This window comes from Medicago sativa, chromosome 4 (assembly GCF_051527215.1).
Source record: "Medicago sativa cultivar Bolivia chromosome 4, Bolivia_mono, whole genome shotgun sequence".
In the NCBI taxonomy this organism is placed as follows: domain Eukaryota; kingdom Viridiplantae; phylum Streptophyta; class Magnoliopsida; order Fabales; family Fabaceae; genus Medicago; species Medicago sativa.
Genome location: NC_140752.1, coordinates 86,859,966 through 86,884,437, shown reverse-complemented (window position 1 = coordinate 86,884,437; position 24,472 = coordinate 86,859,966). Strand labels below are relative to the sequence as shown.

Below are 24,472 nucleotides of genomic sequence, written 5' to 3'. Positions count from 1 at the left end.
TCATATACTACGAAGGACTATGTTGATTACTTGTTCCGTGAGATAAAAATAACTATTACCTTTTTATTTTTTTCATGTCATTTCATTATGTAACATCATATGAGTTGTTCTTTTAAAGAATATGAACAAAATTAAATCTTTGTAAAGAGAATTTCATATATTAAAAGGAATGTTTTAACCCCTTCTATCTGAACAACCCTTTCCATCCTCCTTCTTCTTCTCCCATCACAATCCTAAATCCTCCTACTCCACCTCACAAACGTTGTTCATCAAAGGTGAGTGAGAGAAACATCCGCTTCAAAAACCCCATTTAATTACCTCTTAAATTCTTCTGCAACCATTAAAAAATGTGATATTAAAAGAGTTCAATATTTTTTTTTACACACCACCCGAAAACATTTAAAAAAAAAATTAGTAATAGAGAGAACTTGAACTCAAAATTTGGGTCCGTCAAGAACAAAATTTAGTAAAGACGGGAGAACACAATTTTGTTTCGAAAATAGGCATTGCTAAACCACAATGTAGAAGGGTTATGGTCCCTATAAATATACTAACTTTTAATTATAGTCCCTCTAAAATTTTCTTTGACTTTTACTCTTTTAATCCCTATAAATTTTTCAATCACCACTTTTGGTCTTTATTTTTAAGTCAAACTCACGTGTAACTTTTGTATTCTTTAATGAAATTGTGCAAATACATGTAGAATATTATAAAAAAATAATAAAATTTATTAACAAAACATGAATCAAATAGGAATTTTTAACTACAAAAAAAATGTAACAATTCATATTTTGTTAAAAAATTCTTAATCTTTTTTTGGAGAGATTCTTATAATATTATAAACTTTTCTGCAAATTTATATTAAAAAATATGAATTCTTCTTTATTTAAAAGGATAGTAAACTTTTGGAAGATTGAAAGTCGAAGAAATTTTTTATAGGGACTAGAATGAAATGATGATATATTTATAAAATGACTAAAAACATATTTATTAATAAAAAAACCAATAGTAGTTAATAATTTTTATTTTTAGTTTTTAATGGTTAATTATGTTTACCAATCAATCGTACATCCCAAAATTCTGTCAAAAACAAAAACTATAGACAAGAATGACTTCATACACATCGCGTGTTATTGTAATTCAAATTCAAACTCAACGGCTAGTAACGCTTCCGTTCTCTCTCTCTCTCTCTCTCTCTCTCTATTCCATTTCAAACTCTACTTTCTCTCTCTAGAATCAACTCCACCATTTCCGTTCAGATTCCCGTCGCAAAAAGCTTGCAACGATGACAATGAAGAATTTGCCGACTGTACCAAGAAATTCAAACCCTAAATCAACGCATAAGCACAAATTCAACAAAGAGAATAAACCCCCTAAGCCTCCCTCTCACCATAACCCTCTCAAACGCAAGCTCGATGATACTCACACTACCTCCTCCGATTCCGGCGTCAAGGTGGTTTTTCTTTCTCATTCCACTCTTTTCCTCATCCACAATTACCGAAATTTTTAACTAATTTTTAATTTTAATTATATATATTTTTTAGGTTATTGTGAGGATGAAACCAGTGAGCAGTGAAAAAGACGAAGCAGATTCCATTGTTAAGAAAATTTCCAGCAATTCTTTGTCAATCAACGGTCAGGATTTCACCTTTGATTCCATCGCTCACATTGATGCTACTCAGGTATGATTTCTTATCTAAATTGTGTTTATCTTGTGATATTATTGCAATTAATTGATTTATTAGTTGTTTAATACTGTTTATTGTTTTTCAGCTTGATATTTTTGAGCTTATTGGTATGCCTCTAGTAGAGAATTGTTTGGCTGGGTTCAATAGTTCTGTTTTTGCTTATGGGCAGGTTTATTTCAATTTTCACCTTCATCATTTTGTTTTTGTTATTATTCTTGATTATTATGAATTTTCAATTTTTGTTTTTTCAATACAGACTGGAAGTGGGAAGACCTACACTATGTGGGGTCCTCCCAATGCTTTGGAGGTCGAAAATTCATCAATTGATCAACAAGGAGGTCTCGCCCCTCGTGTTTTTGAGCGACTCTTTGCACGCCTAAATGAAGTGGGTATCAATTTGAAGTTTTATTCCTTGTTGAATCATTTGAGGTCTCTATGAACCTTGCTGTTATATCAATTAATCGTTGTGTCTCATGCGTAGGAGCAAACTAAGCACTCCGACAAGCAACTCAAGTATCAATGTCACTGTTCATTTCTTGAGGTTGAATTGAATTACTATTGATTTTGTTATTTGTTCTCGTTCTGCTTAATTGTTGTCTAGTATTTTTGACATACAAATTTGTTTTTGCAGATATACAATGAGCACATAACCGATCTGTTAGATCCGAATAAAAGAAACCTACAGGTTAATCCAAACCATTGTAGTCTTCCCTTGTGCATATTCTACTTGTGTTTATACTGGAACTGGTTTATCTGTTGTTTATTCAGATTAGAGAAGATGTTAAATCTGGAATCTACGTCGAGAATCTTACAGAGGAGCATGTTTTTACTGTGAAGGATGTAAATCAGCTTTTGATGAAGGTGTGCTTTTTATCAAATTGATTAGCCATTGTCGAACTAGTCTTAGACTGTTATTCTGTAGCACTCTTTTGATGCTCTGAAAGAACAAACAATTCTCAACGCTGAATATTTATCTGGTGTATGGTTGGCAAATTAAATGATTTTGTGTTATTATGCATCTATACTAAATGCATTTACATTTAATGTCGTTTTTTTCCCTTGTTAAATTTCTTGAAGAGTAATTATCCCTAGGAATTCGTATGAAATGCTTATTTTAGCGTTGTTTCAATAATAAGGATTTGTAATACTATGTTGATCTTGTAAGATGTTGTCATAATTCATGCAAGAATGTTAGATAATTGTATACGCATAAGGCACAACCAAATAATGAAAGCATGTTGCTGTGGCCCTGTGGGATAGATGTGTAAACACATAAGGCACAACAAAATAATGAATGCACATCACTGTGGGATAGATTTTTATTTGTGATCTATATATAGTTTTTAGGTGGTGCTTCTATTAGGATTTTATTTCATCAATCATATTGGACAGTTGTCCTTTCCATCACCATTGCGACAAACCTTTATAGTTTTAGGAACATTTAAGGCTCATTCAACTGAATTTGTCATCTTTAAAATTGGCGTTATAAAAGCACTTCATTACTTTTTTCATAACAAGTATTTTGCGTGAAATGCTTGTTGGCAGGACTTCATTTTGAGCATGTATGACTCAAATCTCCATTAAGCAGATTCAGTTAAAAAATTGATTTGGTCGTTAAGAGAAATGAAATGCTCAATTGCTTAAAGGCTGACTTGAATACATCTTCTTTTCTATTTTTGACGTTTGACCTTGCTTTCATGCTAGTAACTAGTAATTATTAAGTTTTAGATTTCCAGTTAATTGATATATTTTTGTTTATTTTAATAATTTTTGGTCCCCATTTCTCTTCTAAATCCCGATTAACCAGTTTTTTAGAAAATATTTTCATCAATCTTTGATTATTATATCTTTTACATGTTTTTACTATTATTTACCTTTCACTGTGCAGGGATTGTTAAACAGAACAATAGGTGCAACCAGTGTAAATTCTGAAAGCTCCCGTTCACACACTGTTTTTACTTGTGTTGTTGAATCTCGATGCAAGGTGATATACTGTTATCTCGTGTCCTGGAGATTGTCAAATATTTATTTTGAACAATAGTTAAATTGTATTATGGGTCGGGTGCAGATTGTAAGAAGTCCTAACAGTCAGCGATCTTTAACTACTTCATCCCTTCCAAATTATGTCATTCTAGCAATTTCACATATATTAAGAAATGCAGTTAATGTTGTATAGAAAAGAGTAATTATGAGTTATTTTACAAAAATATCCTTCATTAATGATATGGAGAACAGAAATTAAAGGAATTGGAAAAGGATAAAGTAATAAATAAAGGGCATAGTAGGAAAATAAGCTTTAATGATTCATTTGATATTGTAAAATAACATAATTTAGAACAAACAAATTTTGTTAGAATGACACATAATTTGGAACGGAGAGAGTAGATAAGTTTGAAGAAACAATGTGCTATTCCTCAACATTTGCTTTTCTCATGTCTTGTTTGCAAAAACAACTGTTCAGAAGACATTTCTCTGCATCATAGCATAAGTGAAAATAGAAGAGCAATTGATGTAACCTCGTATCTTCAATTTGCAGAGTATTGAAGATCGTAAAAGCAGATTTAAAACAAGTAAAATCAATCTCGTTGATTTAGCTGGGTCAGAACGACAAAAATTAACAGGTGCAGCAGGATACCGTCTGAAGGAAGCTGGCAACATTAATAGATCACTTTCACAACTTGGGTATGATTGAACATGCTTGTGTATTCCATCGTTATTGTTATAGGAAAATCCTTTGTTGCCATTTCAAATATTCATACACTAGTCGTTGCTCCAGTGTTGATATCCATTATAGCTTGAACATTTGCAACATAAAGTACTTTTTTTAATAAGTCCATACGACTTCTTTGTTGTACACTGTGAGACTTTCTTTCTACGTCAGTGAGAACCATGTGCAGGTCTATTTATTTCCCTCTGTATCTTTCTATCAAACCCCTCTATTGAAGTATTGGTATAGCCTCAATAAATATGTAGCTGAAACAATTTTTAAATACATATCATTTTATACCAAAATGTTTGCCTGCTGATTTAGTTGTTGGCATGGCACATACTATGCTCAAACAATTACTTGGATAAAATTTCAATCTGAAAACTTCTATTCCTTTTTGTTTTGTAACTTGTTCATCATATTTATACCTTTGGCTACTGAATTCTACAATCACTTTCCCACCATTCCAAGTGCTTACTGAGATTAAATCTGACTGCAGGAATCTGATTAACATTCTTGCTGAAGTTTCTCAGACAGGAAAGCAGCGGCATATACCATACAGGGACTCCAAGTTGACATTTTTATTGCAGGAGTCTCTGGGTGGAAATGCAAAATTAACATTGCTTTGCGCTATTTCCCCTGCGGAAAGGTATATATGTAAAAAACTGGTGATTTGAATTTCTTTTCTCTCTATGTATTGTGGAATATAAATATTTTACACGACTCAGCATTGCAGTTGTAGGAGTGAAACTTTTAGTACATTGAGATTTGCACAACGTGTCAAAGCTATCAAGAACAAAGCGGTTGTAAATGAAGTAATGCATGATGATGTGAACCAATTGCGTGAAGTAATACGCGAACTCAAGGTATATCTCTTCCCCCATGATCAACCTTCTCTTTTCCTGGCCAGTGCATGAAATTTGTTTTGAATAACTTAGATCTGTAAAATCAAACAGGATGAGCTGCATCGAGTTAAAACAAAGGGTTACAATCCAAGTGGAGGCCATTCAGCAGCTTTGATCCGAAGAAGTTTGTGTTTATTGCAGCCTAGACTCCACTACCCATTATCACTACCTCATGTTGATGAAGATGGCGATGAGGAGATGGAGATTGTCGAGGATGGTGTTGAAGATCATGCCAGAATTCTCGGCAATTCGAGCAGAGATTGTGCTGGTTTTTCTGACACTAAGCGATACATTGATTTTCCTAATGCTACAATGAACTGTGATAACCCTGCTAGCCTCGGCGTAAAATGTGCTACTGACCCCACCCTCAAATCCCCACCTCCCAGTGTTTCACCAACAATCAGCAGCAGCAGAAAAAGTTTGAAGACCTTATCAAAGCTGTCCCCATCTCAGAATAACCTTCATTGTGAAAGTGACTTAGGCATGATGCCGGTCACAAAGACTGTTGATCAGAAAAGCATGTCTAATGCTCTGTCTAGCCTGAAAGCTTCAAATTTCCTTACTAAAACTGAGAACTTAACAGCTAGCATCCGGCATGGTCTTGAAACTATTGATAACCACCATTGCAGCGCAGCTTTTGGGCGATCATCGTTGAGGCTCTCATTGAGACCTGAAGATTCCAAGCCAACTTTTCCAGTGGACAAAGTTAATGTGGGAGTACAGACTTTCGTCGATGATAATGCTGGAAAAGAAGATTCTGTTATGTTGAACTGTAATAACTGTAAAATCAGAATGCAGCTTGATGTCAGTAAGATTGACAATAACTCAAACATGCAAATGATACCTGTTGATTGCCCTGAGTCTGCTGATAAACCAAAGAAGCAAGTTCTCAAAGTGAGTGTAAGCATCTCAGATGCATTTTCCGGCATAGCTGAATTTCGATCTATTAATTACAGTTTCTTTCTCGTATGATATAGGCTGCAGAGAAAGTTTTGGCAGGATCCATAAGGAGAGAAATGGCTCTGGAAGAGTTATGTGCAAAGCAGACTTCTGAGATAATGCAGCTCAATCACTTAGTAAGTTTATGTTTGTTTCATAACAATAATCCGTGGCCATTTTATAATCATCTATTGTGACTATTGTCAATCACGTTTGTAGTTGGAACAATACAAGCATGAGAGGGAATGCAATGCCGTAATAGGTCAGACAAGGGAAGGTAAAATTCAGCGCCTTCAGAGCCTTATGGATGGTGTTTTACCCACTGAGAAATTCATGAGCGAAGAACTAGTATCCCTTGCTCATGAACATGAGGTAAAAGTAACTTCTTTTTAAGGTTTCCCTTTTATGATTACTGTACGAGATGCTTTAAGACTAACTATAAACATTCAACAGCTTTTGAAGGAGAACTATGAGCATCATCCAGAAGTTCTGAAGATGAAGATAGAGTTAAAAAGAGTACAAGATAAGCTACAAGAGTATCAGAATTTCTATGAATTTGGGGAGAGGGAAGTGCTAATGGAAGAGATATGTAATTTAAGAAATCAGCTTCATTTTTATATAGACCATTCACCGGCATCTGCAAGAAAGGAATATCCATTGTTGCAGTTGCCTAATTCATCTGAACCTAGATTGGTAGCAAACCTAACTGCCAATCCCAATTCAACCGAAGCTAGCGCTGAAGCAAATGACAATCCAGAATCAACTGAAGACAGTGCCAAAGTAAAACTTGAACAGGAAAGAAGTGAATGGACTGAGGCAGAAAGCAGGTGGATTTCCCTTTCCGAAGAACTCAGAGCTGAAGTTGAAGCTAACAAGTCGTTAGCTGAAAAGAGGAAGCGTGAATTAGATGCCGAGAAGAAGTTTTCCAAGGAACTGAAGGATGCAATGCAAATAGCTATAGAAGGCCATGCACGGATTTTAGAACAGTATGCAGATTTGGAGGAGAAACATGTTCAGTTGCTTGAAAGGCATAGAAAGATCCATGATGGAATTGATGATATAAAGAAAGCAGCTTCCAGAACAGCAGTAAGAAGTGCAGAGTCTAAACTCATAACTACCCTTGCAGCAGAAATTTCAGCATTAAAAGCAGAAAAAGAAGCAGAAAGGAGAATCCTAGTAGATGAAAATAGAGGGCTTCAGGATCAACTGAAGGATACTTCTGAAGCAGTGCAAGCTGCAGGTGAACTGCTTGTACGTCTTAAAGAAGCAGAAGAAGGTGTCATCACTGCTCAGGTGAGAAAACAATCAATGCACATTTTTAATCACTGTTATCAACTGAACAACTGCTTGTTTTTGTCGTCCTCTCTCTTTTCGTCCAACTTAACTACACCATTCATCATCATCAATATTCTCCTTGCCTGTTCCATTGACACTGTCATATGTTCGTTATAAAAAAACCATCTGTTTCTTCTAGTCTCATTCTATGTAGAGTGAGAAAATGATAGTAGCTGGCATTCATAAGGTTGGCCATCAGTATGAATTTGGAGGACGCCTAATAATAAACAGAACTTAGATGGTTTTAGTTATTTCATTAGTGTGTTTCTTAGTCAATTTGAGGACAAAGGAATATGTATAGAGTGACTATGTAGAGTGAGAAAATGATAGTAGCTGTCATTCATAAGGTTGGCCATCAGTATGAATTTGGAGGACGCCTAATAATAAACAGAACTTAGATGATTTTAGTTATTTCATTAGTGTGTTTCTTAGTCAATTTGAGGACAAAGGAATATGTATAGAGTGACACTTAAATATTATCAGTGGTGATGTAGTTTGTGCCAGGGAGCATCTTGGTATGTAAAGCTACTTGGGCCATATGTTGAATGGGCTGGGAAAAGTGCCAGCAACTCACTTTCTCACGTTATTTTCAGTACACTTTTTATTAGTTGAAATTTAAGTGGGTATTACCACTTTTGGGAGTAGATCCCACCAAATAAGGAATTGAACTAAAATAGTGTGTATTTTAGGTGTGTATTGTAGTTAATATTGCTCTTGTTAAATGTCATATATATTGATATTGATTTGATAACAAGAACAGAAGGAATATGATATTGACAACAAAAACTGAAGGAATGGGAGTGGAAGGAAGAGGGGTTAAGAAGCTATAACTTTTATATTTTTTTATGAAACTCATTCAAAGCAAATAGGAAATAGAATAAACTTATTAGGTATTCATGTTATTCAGAGCAACTTTCTAGGTTCACAGAGTAATACCAATCCATTGTGTGCTTCATTTGTTTCCTCTTACAATATGTAATATGTACCTATTCTAATAGCTAATTTTTAAGTCAGCCCAGTTCACTCTTTTAAGGCTGACACTTTGATGTGATCTGCAGAAGCGGGCAATGGATGCAGAACAGGAAGCTGCAAAGGCCTACAAACAAATTGATAAATTGAAGAAGAAATACGAGATTGAGATTAGTACACTCAATGATCTCCTTGCCAAATCACGTTTGCCTATGGAAGAAGCAATACAACCTACTTGTAATGATCTTGTCATGCCTACTGATTATGACACCAAGGTTGCACACAATGTTAATCAATTTGAGCCATCTTATAATAAAGACGATGGTGAGCTTGCTAAATTAGAACAGTCATGGTTCTCTGGTTCTGACATATGCAACATATAGAAAATCTCAATTGTGTAAATAACAGTAATCTTCTAGTTGATGGTCAATTATTCATATGATTCCCTCCAAGAAATAGTTGGCTGTCGTTTATTCTTGCTAATGTCTCTTCCTTACACGCTCAAGCCTTTTCTGACTAAATATTTTCATATTCAAAATGTTATTAGATTCATCATTTTAATTTGTTAAAATTAAAATATGAATTTAATTGTATGCATTATTGTTGGTGTAAGATTATTTTGCACATATATTTGACAATGTGTTGCCACATCATTTAATGTGTTTGAAAACATGTCATATTCATTGCATGATGAGGTAACATTTTTTTTTTTGACGTTATGATGAGGTAACATATCTTTGAATACATGTGTGAAATAATTTTTATGCCGATACAATTGTGACACAAGTATTTGCATATTGTGCGTCAACTCTCTTTACCTCAAAATCACCACGCATACTCGTAGGATTCGTTTTAATTTGGTCCATGGTTTTTGCGTTAATGAGCTACTGGGGCTAGTTTATATAACGTTATTAAGGAATTGTATGCTAATGTGTGTCAGTGTCACTATATCTTTTAAAATTTTCAGTTATTTGTTTATAACTTAACTAGTCACTCTCATTTTTCTTTTATAACTTAGTATGAGACTCCACTAGTTAGTCGAATAGGGTGGATATTACAGGACAAATCTCTTCCAATAATTTTTTTTATTTCAAACCTAGTTAATAGAAATCAAACTTCTCAAACACTTTAAAAAAAAAAAAGACATTAGTTAAAGTAGGTTGCCAAAAATAGTTTGACCAGTACAAAGTTGCTATCTATTCAGTAATTAATGAGGTGTTCTTTCAAATGTGATTAAAATGTTGCCTGGCTCTTAATCTAATGTCCAAAGTTTAAAAGTATATTTTATTTTTGGTCAAGTAGCCTAGTAGTTAGAAATTCACTTTAAGGTAAATAATAGGTTGTGTAGAGTTCAAACACTGACTCCACATATATTATGCAATATCTCTATCAAACTCACAAAGATTAAAAATATATTTATATACCTATATAATATTCTTATCTTATCTCTCAAATAAATTACATAATATATAATTCTTGAATATGGAGTTATTGACATTTTCGTTGCCAAGAATTTGCGGGCTCTGGTGTGGAACATAACGTACTTTGTTATTTAGATGCCATGGGGCATCGCATGTGAGACAAGATGAAGTGGTATTAGATATTTTATCGTGGTAGATAGTGGTATTAGATATTTTTGTCAACTTTAATGATTCAGAAGCATATTTTATATTATTATATATAGCAATAAAAATTCAGAATACTGCAGTATAGGTACTAGGTTGTTTCAACTTTCAAGACACATGGACTCAGCACGTGCTTGCTCTTTCTTCAAGTTCCTTTCCATAATACTTCTGTTAGTTACATTCCCTTCTATGCTTCCAACATCCTTGGCTAGTGGATTCTCAATCAAGGAAGCAACAGTGCAAGATCTTCAACTTGCTTTCCAAAGAAAGCAGTTAACATCAAGACAACTTGTTGAATTCTACCTGAAACAAATCAAAATGCAAAACCCAGTTCTCAAAGGAGTCTTAGAGGTGAATCCAGATGCATTAGCACATGCTGATAGAGCTGATCAAGAGAGAAGGACCAAAGCAGCAGGTTCTCTTTCAGGGTTGCATGGAATACCTATTTTGGTTAAGGATAACATTGCAACTAAGGATAAGCTAAACACTACTGCAGGCTCTTTTGCACTGCTTGGCTCAGTAGTGCCAAGAGATGCTGGCGTAGTTAGCAGGTTAAGGAAAGTTGGGGCTATCATATTAGGGAAGGCCACCCTGAGTGAGTGGTCACATCAGAGGTCTAGTGAAGCTCCTAGTGGTTGGAATGCTAGAGGGGGACAAGGAAAGGTAATTTGCTACTTCTTCTTACTTAATGTGAGCTTGGTCTTGCTTTTCAATTCAAATCTATCACTCTTCAAATTTTGTTGTTGTTTTCATAGCATTTCTTATCATGTATTTGCCTAGCGGTTGAAAGTCTGATGTACTTGTGAAGTCGTATAGTTTTGTAATGTTTACGTATTCCTGTACATTTGGATGCTACTCCCTCCATACTCAATTGTAAGTATAAGTAACTAATTACACACAAACTAAAAATAGTGGTTAACGTCATTTAATTTTGTTTGACATAAAAAAAATTGCATTTCCTAAGTTTTGCTTGTATTTTGGTCCACCAAATATGACTACCTTTTTGCTTATATATATTTTAGTCTAAAGTAGCACTAAGCGATTACCTGATTGCAAGTCAAAAAATAACATTTACTGAATCATAGCTGGCCTTTTTATGGTTAGAGAGCCGTAGGTTGAGCCTTTTTGCTAGCTTACGAGGCCTAATTAAAAAGAAAATAAAAAATAGCCACCGAGAGAAATATCAAATGAGTTCATTAAAACCATGGCTTCATTCTGCCTACTCATGAATGATTCTTGAAAATGAGGAGGAATTGACACGCGCTTTGTGTTGTGCAGAATCCATACACATTGGATGATCCTTGTGGTTCAAGTAGTGGATCGGCAATTTCAGTAGCAGCAAATTTGGTGACTGTGTCGCTTGGTACTGAAACCGACGGCTCCATCTTATGCCCTTCAAGTATGAACTCAGTAGTAGGCATCAAACCAACAGTTGGTCTCACTAGTAGAGCAGGTGTAATTCCAATTAGCCCAAGGCAAGACACTGTTGGGTAAGTCTATATATATGGCAAATTGGCAATGCCTACGATTGCTTTATATCAACAATCCCATGCATTGCGAACGCAATTTTCCCTGTCAAAAGACATTTATCTATAATAAATGTGCAACATTGTTTGTGTGGTTTTGTACAGGCCAATTTGCAGGACCGTATCGGATGCTGCTTATGTTCTTGAAACCATAGCAGGCATAGACGCTTTAGATAAGAAAACAATTGAAGCATCAAAGTATATCCCAAAAGGTGGCTATGCTCAATTTCTAAAGAAAGACGGACTAAGAGGAAAAAGATTAGGAGTAGTGAGACTGTACTACAATTTTGGAAATGACACTTTTCTGCATGAAACTTTCAAGCTACACCTAAAAACGTTAAGGTAACTAAAGTCTAAAACTAGTATTTGTCAAGTACGGATACTTTTAAGGTTCTAATGAAGCTTTAATAAGTATCATACATATTCTTTTGTCAAAATCAGGCAAAGAGGTGCTGTTTTGGTTGACGATTTGAAGATTGATAACATTGATCAAATTATCAGTGGTCAAAGTGAAGAGATTGCTTTGAATTTTGAATTCAAATTATCCTTGAACGCATACCTGAAAGATTTAGTTGTTTCACCAGTGAAAAGCTTGGCAGATGTGATAGTCTTCAACAAGAAACACCCAAAATTGGTGAGTATATATATGTGAGAAGACCCTTTTGTTTATTTTCTTATGCATATGAATTAGTATTGATCAAGGTAGCATCTTAATTGTAGGAGAAAATGGAGTATGGCCAAGATCTCATGCTGCAAGCTGAAAAGACAAATGGAATTGGGAAAGCAGAGAAACAAGCTTTATTGAACATGACAAGATGGTCACAAAATGGGTTTGAGAAACTGATGAAAAGAAATAAACTTGATGCTGTGGTAACACCTTTTTCATACTTTAGCGGCGTACTTGCTATTGGAGGTTATCCTGGAGTCATTGTTCCAGCAGGATATGAAAAGGGCATGCCATTTGGAATTTGCTTTGGAGGTTTGAAAGGCTCAGAGCCGAAGTTAATTGAAATTGCTTATTCATTTGAACAAGCAACTTTGATCAGAAATCCCCCTCCGCTTCGAAAGTTAGAAGTGTGAAGTATTAATGGTTTAAAACTAAAAGTAAATAAAATCTGGAATTGACAGTATGCTGGAGCGAGTATTGTATGAAATAAAATGTGTTTTTCTATAAGCAAAATATGTAATTTTAAGACTATATTATATTGGATAATCCAACCCATAATATATGTAAAAGACTAAATGCCAGTCAAATTAGCAGTATTGTTTTATACATTCAATAAGATAAACAGACTAATATGAAAAAAAATGCATCTAGACTACCCTACTTTTGTCATAAACCATAACTAAGATAGAGTTTTAATCAAGTCAACTATACAGCCTTGAAAAAAAAAACGTGTTTGAATGAGCGTGCCATTTTCAGTTGATAATGGTTTAAAATATCGTCAAACATGTTATTTTCATGCAATCAATGATTTTGTACACTCAAAATCATGTTTAGATGTTTCCACCGAGAGTCGAAATATTCACTTGCAACAATTACTGGTGCACTTAGGAGTATGTTTCACCTGCTAGTAATAGAGTTGAAGAGCTTACATGACATGAACCGTAACAAAGCCTAAATTATAACTTGAACAATCCTAAATTATCTAGAGAAGTGCATATTGATGTCATTAACATTGTTGATTGGTCTTAAAATCCAAGGTGCGACAAGGTCATAGAAACTTGTACCAACAAGGTGATAGAATAGGATTAAATGAGTTTCCGAAAAATTTGAGAGTCTTGGGTCTCTCCTTCTAAGAACTCGAGAGTTTGGTCCCTCCCTTCCTAATAATCACTTTCTAATTTTCAGGACAACTCTTCAATTCTGGTCTTTACTTATATATATTAAAACATACTCTCAAATTATTCATCGACACCTCATCGCTTTGTACGTCACATAAGCTACACAATTAGAGCTCATAAGTAATTCAAGAATTGTCTCTCCTCGTTCACCCTTTTGTAAATGTAAGGTAGAGGGAGCCACCACAATGAATTGAGTGATAACAAACAGGAGGAATGTGTAGGCATAAACCAATTGAATTTTACTTGCAAATGTGACTGATTCAAATTCAAATCATTCCATAGTCATTGTAAATACTTTTATTCTTTATAGCCCTCTCCTCTATTCATATGTTGGTTTATGCCAAATTTGGCTCTGAACAAGATATTTATCTCTTTTAGAACCTCTACTTTAATGCAAGTTTTATGTACTTATTACTATATCATTTCCTACTTAACTGTATACCACTGTTAAAAGAAATCAATTTAGGTCATGAATAACGCGAGCGGATCCTCTCCATCCTATTTCACTGCAGCAGCCTCTCAATCTAATAAACAAACCATTAGATACATCTAATGGATGATAGGAAAAGGATGTAAAATGTGGATAAAATAGTCTTAAAATATTAATTAAAGAAAGAAACAACACTCCAAATTAATTATGTGCACATAAAATCCGGCTGCAGTTATTTCGTGATTCTCAAAATGAGGAAATCTCTGGCGATGTTAAGTTACAGTAACTCGATGAACGGTTGACTTCTGCAGCCAGCTACGGTGGCCGCCGTTTAAAACCCTGCCTCCCTCAAAATGATATCATCTACTCTTATCTCCTTTTCACCTGATCGTCGATCTCGGTTTGGGTTTGATTCTCTGGATTCCTTTGAGTTACTGCTGATTCAGGGGTTGTTGGTCTGATCTTTCACTCTCCTGTTCCTTGTATCCTCCTTCTCTGGTTTCAATTGTTGCAGTATTTGTAAGAAGCTTCAGTTTCAGATTTTACTGTTCTTTCATTTATGGACTTTGATTTCCACCAGAAGCTTAAAAAATGGTTTGAATATTTGATTTGAAGCCACATGGTCATGTTTCCTAATTTGTATTTACTCACGCTTTTGCTTTTGTGCATTTCAACATTATGCTGATTTTCTCTATCATCCATTAGATATATCTAATGGTTTGAACATTAGATTGAGAGGCTGCTGCAGGGAATTCAGATGGAGAGGATCCGGATCCATGAATAACCTGCTAGGAGTGTTCTCAAAGAAACTTAATTCAATTTAAATACAAGTGCTTGAAAGGATTCAATTCAATTCTACAACGTTTTCCAAATTTTAGCAGGTATTCCTGCTAAGGTAACACAGGCTTTAAGAAACTTGACATGAAGAGTCAATATAATGACAAACAAGAAGAGTCAATATAATGACAAACAAAATTGAGTTAACAAAATGTAAGAGTGGCTTAGAAGTACTTTAAAAATGATACATGATATGATGCATAGATACAACATTAAGCAATGCATGTGAAACAGATACAAGTTGAGGATAGCTTTCCCTAAAGAAACATGGCACAGTATACATACACCTAGTCCAAAATTGAAGTAAGCTAACTGAAGGTCCTGGTTTGGTCATGATTTGATTGCTTTCATTTGAATATCATGAGGTTTATAAAAATTTTGTGTTACTCCTTAATTCTTTTACATTTTATATTCCAAGTTCACACATGTCCACTACCAACTCAGAGAAATCCATACCAACATCACACACGCTTAGTACATATATAATAATACCTCAAACATCACAGGTTAAGTTTTATGGAAACAAAACCAAAACAAAAATAAAATAATAATAGCAATTTCCCAAACCTGAACCGATTAATTAAGCGAAATAGAATTGGGTTCAGGGTTTAAGAGTAGAATTGTCCAAAAAAACATTGAATCAAAGAAATACATCATATTTTGATATAAGGGCCAAGATAATATAAGTAATTTGTATTTACTTTTAGTCAAATTTTGCTATCAAATTCAATGAATCAAGTAAAACATCCTAACTCGGATAATGGAATAGTGGTTTGATATGCAATTGCTATGAGAGCCTATGTGAGCAAACAATATATCTACTGCAATATCATAATATAAGGGCCGCAAATGGAAAAGAGTTATTAAGCTATTCGAACATTGCAGGACACTTCAAATCTTGTATGTCGAACTAAACAAAATATCCTACTTTTTTCTTCCATGAATCTTTGTTTAACTAATCAGAAGCCCTATTCCCCAGTTTGTGAATATAATAATTATATTTCATGATCTCTACCTTTATATTGAGTGATGATGATCCCAGGGAAAGAGTTGTTCCCTTGAAATACAACATAACATATTCATATATTGATATTGGAAAACACTATTTATAGCGACAAAATTGGTCCCGATAATTCACGACACCTGTATTCCTTATTGCCCCTGCCCCACTTTTTATATTTGACTACCCATGAATTCCAATCCAACAAAAGATCCAACGGCCAAAGTGTTTCGTGAATTCCTCGAGACGTGTTTAGTCGCGTTAAATAGCATAGCTCATTGATATTATTAAAAGAAACTACCTTAGTCACTCAATGGAGTCATAAATTTCAATAATTCAGTTCATGAAAGATATTATTGAAAATCTCCGAAATGAATGACAACAAAAGTAGCATAAATGAGAGACTGATAATCAAGAAATCAAGTCAGCACAAGCAGAACCAACAAGCAACAACAAAGATCAATAAAAAACTTAACTGAAACATACAAAGTACGTAGGTAGCTGACATATATCTACAGAATCCATTGGTTAAATAATTAGTTCAATTCCGAGGACTCAATCTCATGCATATCCACACTACCTCTTATTCTCTTACAAATATCATTAAAAAAAAACAGAAAACTTTTGCAAATAAGAAAAGAGGTAAATAAACTCCCTAGCTGCTGGTCTAAAATGGAATATATGTATGTGTGTGTGTGTGTGTGTGTGTCCCACATGTTATATTATGACAGGACAATTATCTTTCTCAACGATGGCCTTGAAGTTATCATCGAGGTAACAACATTAGCATCCACTTTATGGCAGCACCTCAAATTGATCACCCTTAATTGTGTGCAATTTTCAACCACGCGCTCAACTCCCTTCTCTGTGACATCGCAACAATTTTGTAGTAATAGTTGCAAAAGCCCAGGACAACTCTTTGCGATGGCATAGAGTGTTTTATCATCAACTCTTGTATATGACAAGTCCAACACCTCTAGCTTGGGAACGTCAAAGGTCATTCTGTGAAGATTCACTTTTGAACAATCGGCTAAGTACAAATGTCTAATGTCACAACATTTCTTTAAAACATGATAAATACCTTGATTAGATAAGCCACTACAATCGCTCAAATCAAGCAGATGTAAATTGGGAAAGATAGAAGCAAACATTTTGATGTTTTCATCCCTTAACCATGAACTGTGAGTGAAACGAAGAGACTTTAATTGAGGGCTTACAACAAAATCCGTCAAAGAATTAGAATCAGCTACACTCTTTTTCCCAATACATGTGTGTTTCACACTGATCTCACTAATTAAAGGACAAATCCTAACGAGTGCAATCAACATTCCACAGTTGTCCCATTTGAAATAATCGGTAAAGGATAAAGACTTCAATGTTGGTCTCTCGTGGAGAGCCGAAGCAATACCCGTGGTGGTTATTTTATCACATTTAAACATGACGACCTCTTCCAGAATCTTACCGTTCTTAAACAAGTAAAAAATCATTTTATCGTTTAAGTAGTAATTACCAGATAGATTAACCTTTCGAAGCTTAGAAAATTCCAGTGAACGAGACTCTACTCCATCCAGGAATTTGGTGCAATCGTTGATATCAATGGGGTTACTGAGGTCGAGTTCTTCAAGCAAAGGAAAACAATCAGCGATGAGAAAAATGTCAGTGCTATCAATACAGTCCATGCATGAACAATTAAGAGATGTCAAAGTTGTAATATTTTGTGAGAAAACTCGCAACCCATTTTGTGGAATGATGGGATGGTTGGAGAGATTGAGTGATGTGAGGTTCAACGGAAAACTAGAAATTTGACATAGAAGTGCATCTAGATCACCACAGAAGCTCTTAAAGTCTAGTGAGGTTAGGTTGGTAAACCTTCCGAAGAGGCGAGGAAGGGAAGGGAGGGTTTGATCACAAACAGTGAGAGAGAATTTGTGACGGTTGGAGACGGATAGGAAGTGTTTGGAGGCGACAGAGAGAGACTTCAAGAAGCGTTGTTTGTGGTTGTCGTCGTGATTGAGGAATCGAAAGACACGTTGCCAACAATCATCAGGTAAATCAAAATCATCTGAAGAATTGAGAGAGTCGTTTCTCTTTCTTTTCATTGTGAGTGATGCGTGCCGCCGGTGGTCATTCCACGAAGCTGATATGTGCGGTTAGGTTAAGGTTTTGTCTGAGTTGATACATGCGAATAAATCAAGGAAGAATGTTTTCTTTACGGAAATCAAGGATGTTTTTTTTTTTTTTTACAGAAATCAAGGAAGAGTATAATTACTGCGATATTTTCTGTAATTTATGTATTTTGGACACTTTCAAATTTTAGTTTCACCGTTTTTTTACGGAAAACCTTCCATGGAAAACAAAAATAAAATCTTTATCGAAATACAAGTTTTTTTGTACGAAATTTATCTTTTTACAAAGTTAGAAAAATACTAAAAATAGTGTGTTTAGTTTATTTTGTTAGGGTCTAGGCCCACATTTAAATAAATTAAAATAGTGTATGCATATTTTAAACAATAATGTACTATTTTATAAAAAAAAATGTATAATGCTAAATACAGTAAAAACTTTTATCCCAAGACATCGCGAATGATGTGGCACTGTTTTTTTTATACCACACGTTTTCTATCTTCAAAGATTCTATTCCATATTTCAAATCAAAAACTTCTGTGTTCCGTCTTTTTCTTTTTCCAATTTTCATCTTTCTACAACCTCACCCTTTTCTCTTCTTCCAACTAAACATTCTTCAAGTAAAGTAATTTACTACAAAGTTCTAAGCTCTCTTCGAATTGATGGAATGGAGAGGTATCAAGTTAGTTTTCATTGTTTGGATTTCTAAAATATAGATAAAGTTGAATGGAATACAATGAGATCCATTCATAAAGTAATTTACTACAAATAGAGAAGATCTTAAATAGAGAGGATCATAACTCGAGAAAATGTTTCACATACCTCTTGAAATTGGACAACCACAAAGTCTTCGAATCTTAAGCTTCCATGCAATCCTTTGAACTTCTACTCTGAGAATTCATCTTTGCTATTTCTAAACTTCAATCCCCTTAAACTTTGAGAAGATGAGAAACAACCCCCATAAACCTTTGGAGGTGAAAAGTGGTTTTTTTTTCCTCTTTAGGTCCTTGATCCACCACTAAGACCCTTGAGAAAAACCAATCTTACAAGTCATATAACATCCTAACAATCTAGACCTCACACTCTACAAAGATATTAGAAAAAGTGTTTAATCTTAAGAAGATGTAGAGAGAAAGAGTTTGAAGATTTCAAAGTCTATTTGCAAATTGTTTCAATGAGTAGAATAGCGTGTGAGTAAGGGTATATATAGGTGAATGACATAGGAGTAAGTTTGGCCCAAAATAACACTGAAAAAATGGGTTTGAAACGAATCAAAAAAGTCTTGAATCAATTCAATATTGTAAAATGTGAAATTCGAGTTGTCACGAAGATTGAATAGAATTAGAGAATCTTTGAATCGATTCAAAGAATTCTAGATGAAGATTGAATTGATTCAAAGAAACTTTGAATCAAATCAGAACTTGCATAACAACTTTGAATCTATTCAAAATAATTTGAATCGATTCAAAGTCACTTTTCATAATCCAAACACTCGAGAACTTGTTTGATTCAATTCAAAATATACATGAATCGAATTAAAACACTAAATAATAGATTTTGAACAAATTTTCATGAGCCAAACACCCAAGAGCTTTAATGTTTCGATTCAACATATGCAATGCAATATATGAATCAAATTAAATCACAAAAAATGGATTTTGGACAAATTCAACAAAAACCTTACTTCAAACTTCACAACTTTTCTAACAACACACTTGTGCGGAGTATGCGATCTAAAATGAAAAGGTGCTTTACAAAAACTAACGACATCACTCAAAACATAAAATACTACTTAATCAAAAGAAAGAAACAACTTTCACTTTTGCGCATTGTAAATGAGAATGAAATTTCTTTGGTCAGTTTCTTCTTATTCAAGGTTGAATGTGTGAGGCTTAAAGGACTTTGAGGTATAAATCGGATGGAAACGGAAAAAATTGTAATCCAATCAAATTGAAAGAACCGCTATAAATATCAAGAGTTAGTTATTTTTTATATATTATTTTTTTTATATAATATCTACTAGGATTAGATCAGGTGGAATAAAATAGTTATACGTCGAATTTGGTAACACAAGTTTGTGACCAAAGTATGACATTAAGATGTTGAAAGGTTCTTTCACGTGTGCCAAAAAAAAAATAGTTACACCCAACGTGACTAACTACTATTTAAATTGTCGTTGTTATAAGAAATATACATTTGGTAAAGAAAAAGGGAGATATTCTTTTGTATACTGTCGTGTTATCATGAATCATTTTCATAATAATTAGAGAATATTCAACACATACTACCATTGAAATGGTCTGTGAAAAATAAAAAACTCACATGTCCTTTCAAGCAAATAAATTAGTTTGACCAATACAAAGTTGCTATATATTGGGAAAACTGCGTGAAGTTAGAGCCATGAGCATCGTCCACTTCAATTCAAAAATATATCCATAATATTATAGATTAGAATACTGCAGTATAGATGCTTGGTGGTTTCAACTTTCAACTTTGAAGACTCATGGACTCAGCATGTGCTAGCTCTTTCTTTCAATTCCTCTCTATAATCCTTCTTCTAGTTACACTCCCTTCTATGCTATCAACAACAACCTTGGCTAGTGGATTCTCAATCAAGGAAGCAACTGTGCAAGATCTCCAGCTTGCTTTCCAAAGAAAGCAGTTAACATCAAGACAACTTGTTGAATTTTACCTCAAACAAATCAAAATCCAAAACCCGGTTCTCAAAGGGGTGTTGGAGGTGAATCCAGATGCATTAGCACAAGCAGATAGAGCTGACCAAGAGAGATGGGAAAAAGCAGCAAGTTCTCTTTCAAGGTTGCATGGAATACCTATTTTGGTTAAGGATAACATTGCAACTAAGGATAAGCTAAACACCACTGCAGGCTCTTTTGCATTGCTTGGCTCAGTGGTGCCAAGAGACGCAGGCGTTGTTAACAAGTTAAGGAAAGCTGGGGCTATTATATTGGGGAAGGCCACCCTGAGTGAGTGGTCATATTACAGGTCTAATGGAGCTCCTAGTGCTTGGAGTGCCAGGGGTGGACATGGAAAGGTATATAACTTACTACTTCTTACTTTATTTGACCATGGTCTTACTTTGTAATCCAAACCTATAACTCTTAAATTTTGTTTTTTAGCATTGCTTATCATGTATTTGCCTAGCTGTTAAGAATCTAATATGCTTATGAAGTCATATAGCCAAACTTTTAAATAAAACTTTTTATGTTAGTTAAGTGATGGAGTATAGGTTGGACTTTTTGATAGTTTACGAGGCCTTATAAAACTGAAAATTAAAAATAGTCACTAATAGTAATACTTAATGGGTGTTGTTCAGTTTATTAACCGTAGCTGAGCTTGTTGGGGAAGGCCGCAGTTCGATCCCCACAAAACACATTCATGGCGAAGAGTTTTAAGCTAAGACCTAAAACAAACACTTGTGCGGAGATTAGTCTCATTATCAGTCCAATGGACCGAAGCTTATGGAAATATTATGTGTAGCTTTTGGGGTGCCAAAGGTCCTAATTACATGGCCTCCAACCAAAAAAAAGTAAGAAAATATTTTTGAAGGCCTAAAGGAATGGTTTCATTATGCCTTCCCATAGGAACTTTAGTATGAATGATGATTCTAGAAAATGAGGAATTCACACTTGTGCTTCGGTTGTGCAGAATCCATACACATTGGGTAAACCTTGTGGATCAAGCAGTGGATCAGCAATATCAGTAGCAGCAAATATGGTAACTGTGTCACTTGGTACAGAAACCGATGGCTCCATTTTATGCCCTTCAGGTTTTAACTCAGTAGTGGGCATCAAACCAACAGTTGGCCTAACTAGTAGAGCAGGTGTAGTTCCAATTAGCCCAAGGCAGGACACAGTTGGGTAAGCCTATACGTTTTCTTTATGTGAACATGCTCTTGCATTTTCAAACACAATTTTCCTCTGCAAAGACATTTTGCTATTAAATGTGTAAACATTGATTGCGTGGTTTTGTATAGGCCAATTTGCAGGACTGTATCAGATGCTGCTTATGTTCTTGAGACCATAGCAGGCATTGACACTTTTGATAAAGCAACAATTGAAGCATCAAAGTTCATCCCAAAAGGTGGCTATGCTCAATTTCTAAAGAAAGATGGATTGAAAGGAAAGAGATTGGGAGTGGTAAGACTATACTACGAGTTTGGAAATGACACCTTACTGGATAAAACTTTTAAGCTACACCTGAACACATTAAGGTAAGTCCAAAACTATTATTTATTATGTACTAATATTTCTAATGAAGCTTCAATAAGTCACATATGTGTGTGTCTGTGTACTTTCTTCAAAATCAGGCGAAGAGGTGCAGTTTTGATTGACAACTTGAAGATTGATAATATTGTTGAAATTTACACTGATCAAAGTGAAGAAATTGCATTGAGTTTTGAATTCAAATTATCCTTGAATAAGTACCTGAAAGAGTTAGTTGCTTCACCAGTGAAAAGCTTGGCAGAAGTGATAGCCTTCAACAAGAAACACCCAAAATTGGTGAGTATGTATAATGTATATAAGCACTATGTTATATTTTACAATCAACGTGCTTCACGAACTGTACGAATCAGCTGATAACATTTTATTCTTACTATTTGTGCCATGCCAATTTGTTACAAAAGCATTTCTCATTAATTAACATCGATCACAATAGCATCTTAACTGTTGTATAAACATTGTAGGAGAAACTTGAGTATGGCCAAGATGTCATGGTGCAAGCTGAAAAGACAAATGGAATTGGTAAAGCAGAAAAACAAGCATTATTAAACATGACAAGATGGTCACAAGATGGGTTTGAGAAACTGATGAAAATAAATAAACTTGATGCTGTAGTAACACCTTTTTGGTCCTTTAGCCACGTACTTGCTATTGGAGGTTATCCTGGAGTGAGTGTTCCAGCAGGATATGAAAAGGGTGTGCCATTTGGAATTTGCTTTGGAGGTTTGAAAGGGTCAGAGCCAAAGTTGATTGAAATTGCTTATTCATTTGAGCAAGCAACTTTGATCAGAAAGCCACCTCCCTTTCGAAAGTTATAAGTTTGATCAAACGCCCTCTCCAATTTCCATGAATATGACTGATTCTTCTCGTCCGCTAGAAAATTAAGTTTAAGAGCTTACATTACATGTTTTGTAAGAAAGTCTAAATTATAACATTGTTGGTTATCTAACCAATTTTCATAACATTGAATAAGAGCTTACATTACATGAATATGACTGATTCTTCTCCAATTAATATTGTTGATTGGTCTGAAAATCCACGGGACAATGGATTCTACATGTATGGTGAAGTTGTACTCATGGAAATCTTGAGAGAAAATAATGCAACAGATTTGTTATATCTAACCAATTTGACGTAGTAATTTCAGGTTGAGCGGATTCACGTTATCTTAACTCACTAGGATATGCACATTTCTTAAGCATGTCAAACTATCATGAGAAGTATTTTTTGTTACAAATTCAAACTAAAAATAGATTTTCATAACAGCAAAGCTAATGTAAAGAGAATACAAACGAGAATCTATATATCTCGATCACTGTCTTGAATTGAGAATCAATAACACAAACAATCATAGCCTATATCTTACTCACTTAGAAACCATCATTCATTCAATTCAACAAACTTATAGAATTAGAAACAAACAAACTCAACATTGTACTCTGAAGTATAAATCGGATATCACACCGTCATTCAATTCAATTCAACCATCATTACATTTGTTGTCATTTTGGTTTCTAACCATGAATTTTGGTCCCAAAAATAATGATTTGTACCCCCAAAAAAAAATTGAATTTTGACCTCAAAAAGCACTTTTGTGAGGCTAATAATATCAGTTGGACCAAAATTGTCACAAATGTCATAATTGATGGATAAAAAAGTCAATTTGAGAGAAAATTATTGGAGAGTTTGATAAAATAGAGGATTAAAAACGCAATTAAGCTAAACTGGTGATGAGTTTATATCAGCCACTGTTTTTTTGTTATACTCTTTTTGGTCTATAATTTTGAGTTTTTAGCCACCAATGCTTTTACATCATCTTCCACTCTTTGCCAAAAGATCTATAAGCAAATAAAGTATTTCACGGACGCAATGCAAATATTTTAACGAGTTTTTACGTATAAAATATTACACTAATGTTGGTATTTTGAAAATATTATAAGTTTTTTAGAAAAAAATTTTGAACGAAGTTTTTTCGAATTTTGTCAATCAACTTTATATAGCATTACAAATCAACTGTGATGAAAGTTACCAAAATGTAGTAAAGGATATTTGTATGGCGTTTATATCAAAACTGATATGTGACTTATTTCCAAATGGTTAAACAATCTCCAACTTCTTTTATGTTGTTTAATTAAGTTTATTATAATTTACAAGTTATTTTAAGTTTTTCTTTTGTTGCATTTGACTATGGATAGTTTGTTGATTACAAGTATTTTGTGTCCCAATTATCTATGATTTAGTTATCGTAATATTTTGTGTCCCAATTATCTATGTTATAAGAGATATCTACGTTTAGATGTT

At 34.3% G+C, this 24,472-nt stretch overlaps 4 protein-coding genes and 1 long non-coding RNA gene across 8 annotated transcripts; 3 read left to right on the top strand and 2 right to left on the bottom strand.

Moving 5' to 3' along the window:
- The first annotated feature begins 1,116 nt into the window (after positions 1 to 1,116).
- LOC146933190 (kinesin-like protein KIN-12B) lies at positions 1,117 to 8,999 on the top strand. Of its 4 annotated transcripts, none has more exons than XM_085704930.1 (16): positions 1,117 to 1,453; positions 1,545 to 1,682; positions 1,774 to 1,857; positions 1,945 to 2,073; positions 2,170 to 2,229; positions 2,320 to 2,373; positions 2,457 to 2,549; positions 3,577 to 3,672; positions 4,225 to 4,370; positions 4,895 to 5,044; positions 5,132 to 5,261; positions 5,352 to 6,194; positions 6,278 to 6,376; positions 6,459 to 6,611; positions 6,693 to 7,532; positions 8,633 to 8,999. In XM_085704930.1, the coding sequence occupies exons 1-16, from the start codon at positions 1,286 to 1,288 to the stop codon at positions 8,924 to 8,926; spliced, it is 3,477 nt and encodes a 1,158-aa protein (XP_085561056.1). In that variant the 5' UTR covers positions 1,117 to 1,285; the 3' UTR covers positions 8,927 to 8,999. The 4 variants fall into 4 exon arrangements, with proteins under 4 accessions (XP_085561056.1, XP_085561054.1, XP_085561055.1 ...); XM_085704928.1 differs by having other exon boundaries at positions 6,459 to 6,617; XM_085704929.1 differs by having other exon boundaries at positions 5,352 to 6,200.
- Positions 9,000 to 10,249: 1,250 nt separating this feature from the next.
- Positions 10,250 to 12,948, top strand: LOC146933189 (putative amidase At4g34880). The gene is made up of 5 exons (XM_085704931.1): positions 10,250 to 10,831; positions 11,447 to 11,658; positions 11,800 to 12,036; positions 12,136 to 12,328; positions 12,415 to 12,948. The coding sequence occupies exons 1-5, from the start codon at positions 10,286 to 10,288 to the stop codon at positions 12,772 to 12,774; spliced, it is 1,548 nt and encodes a 515-aa protein (XP_085561057.1). The 5' UTR covers positions 10,250 to 10,285; the 3' UTR covers positions 12,775 to 12,948.
- Positions 12,949 to 16,242: 3,294 nt separating this feature from the next.
- Positions 16,243 to 19,106, bottom strand: LOC146933188 (F-box/LRR-repeat protein 16-like). The gene has a single exon (XM_085704932.1). The coding sequence runs from the start codon at positions 17,903 to 17,905 to the stop codon at positions 16,529 to 16,531; it is 1,377 nt and encodes a 458-aa protein (XP_085561058.1). The 5' UTR covers positions 17,906 to 19,106; the 3' UTR covers positions 16,243 to 16,528.
- A 1,025-nt stretch (positions 19,107 to 20,131) lies between these two features.
- LOC146933186 (putative amidase At4g34880) lies at positions 20,132 to 23,295 on the top strand. Its single transcript, XM_085704926.1, has 5 exons — positions 20,132 to 20,982; positions 21,597 to 21,808; positions 21,925 to 22,161; positions 22,258 to 22,450; positions 22,636 to 23,295. Exons 1-5 carry the CDS (start codon positions 20,434 to 20,436, stop codon positions 22,987 to 22,989), a joined length of 1,545 nt encoding a protein of 514 aa, XP_085561052.1. The 5' UTR covers positions 20,132 to 20,433; the 3' UTR covers positions 22,990 to 23,295.
- LOC146933187 (uncharacterized) lies at positions 22,427 to 22,927 on the bottom strand. Its single transcript, XR_015007389.1, has 2 exons — positions 22,793 to 22,927; positions 22,427 to 22,672 (listed from the first exon to the last, which is right to left on the bottom strand). It is a non-coding gene; the product is annotated as an uncharacterized LOC146933187 (long non-coding RNA).
- Positions 23,296 to 24,472: the final 1,177 nt, after the last annotated feature.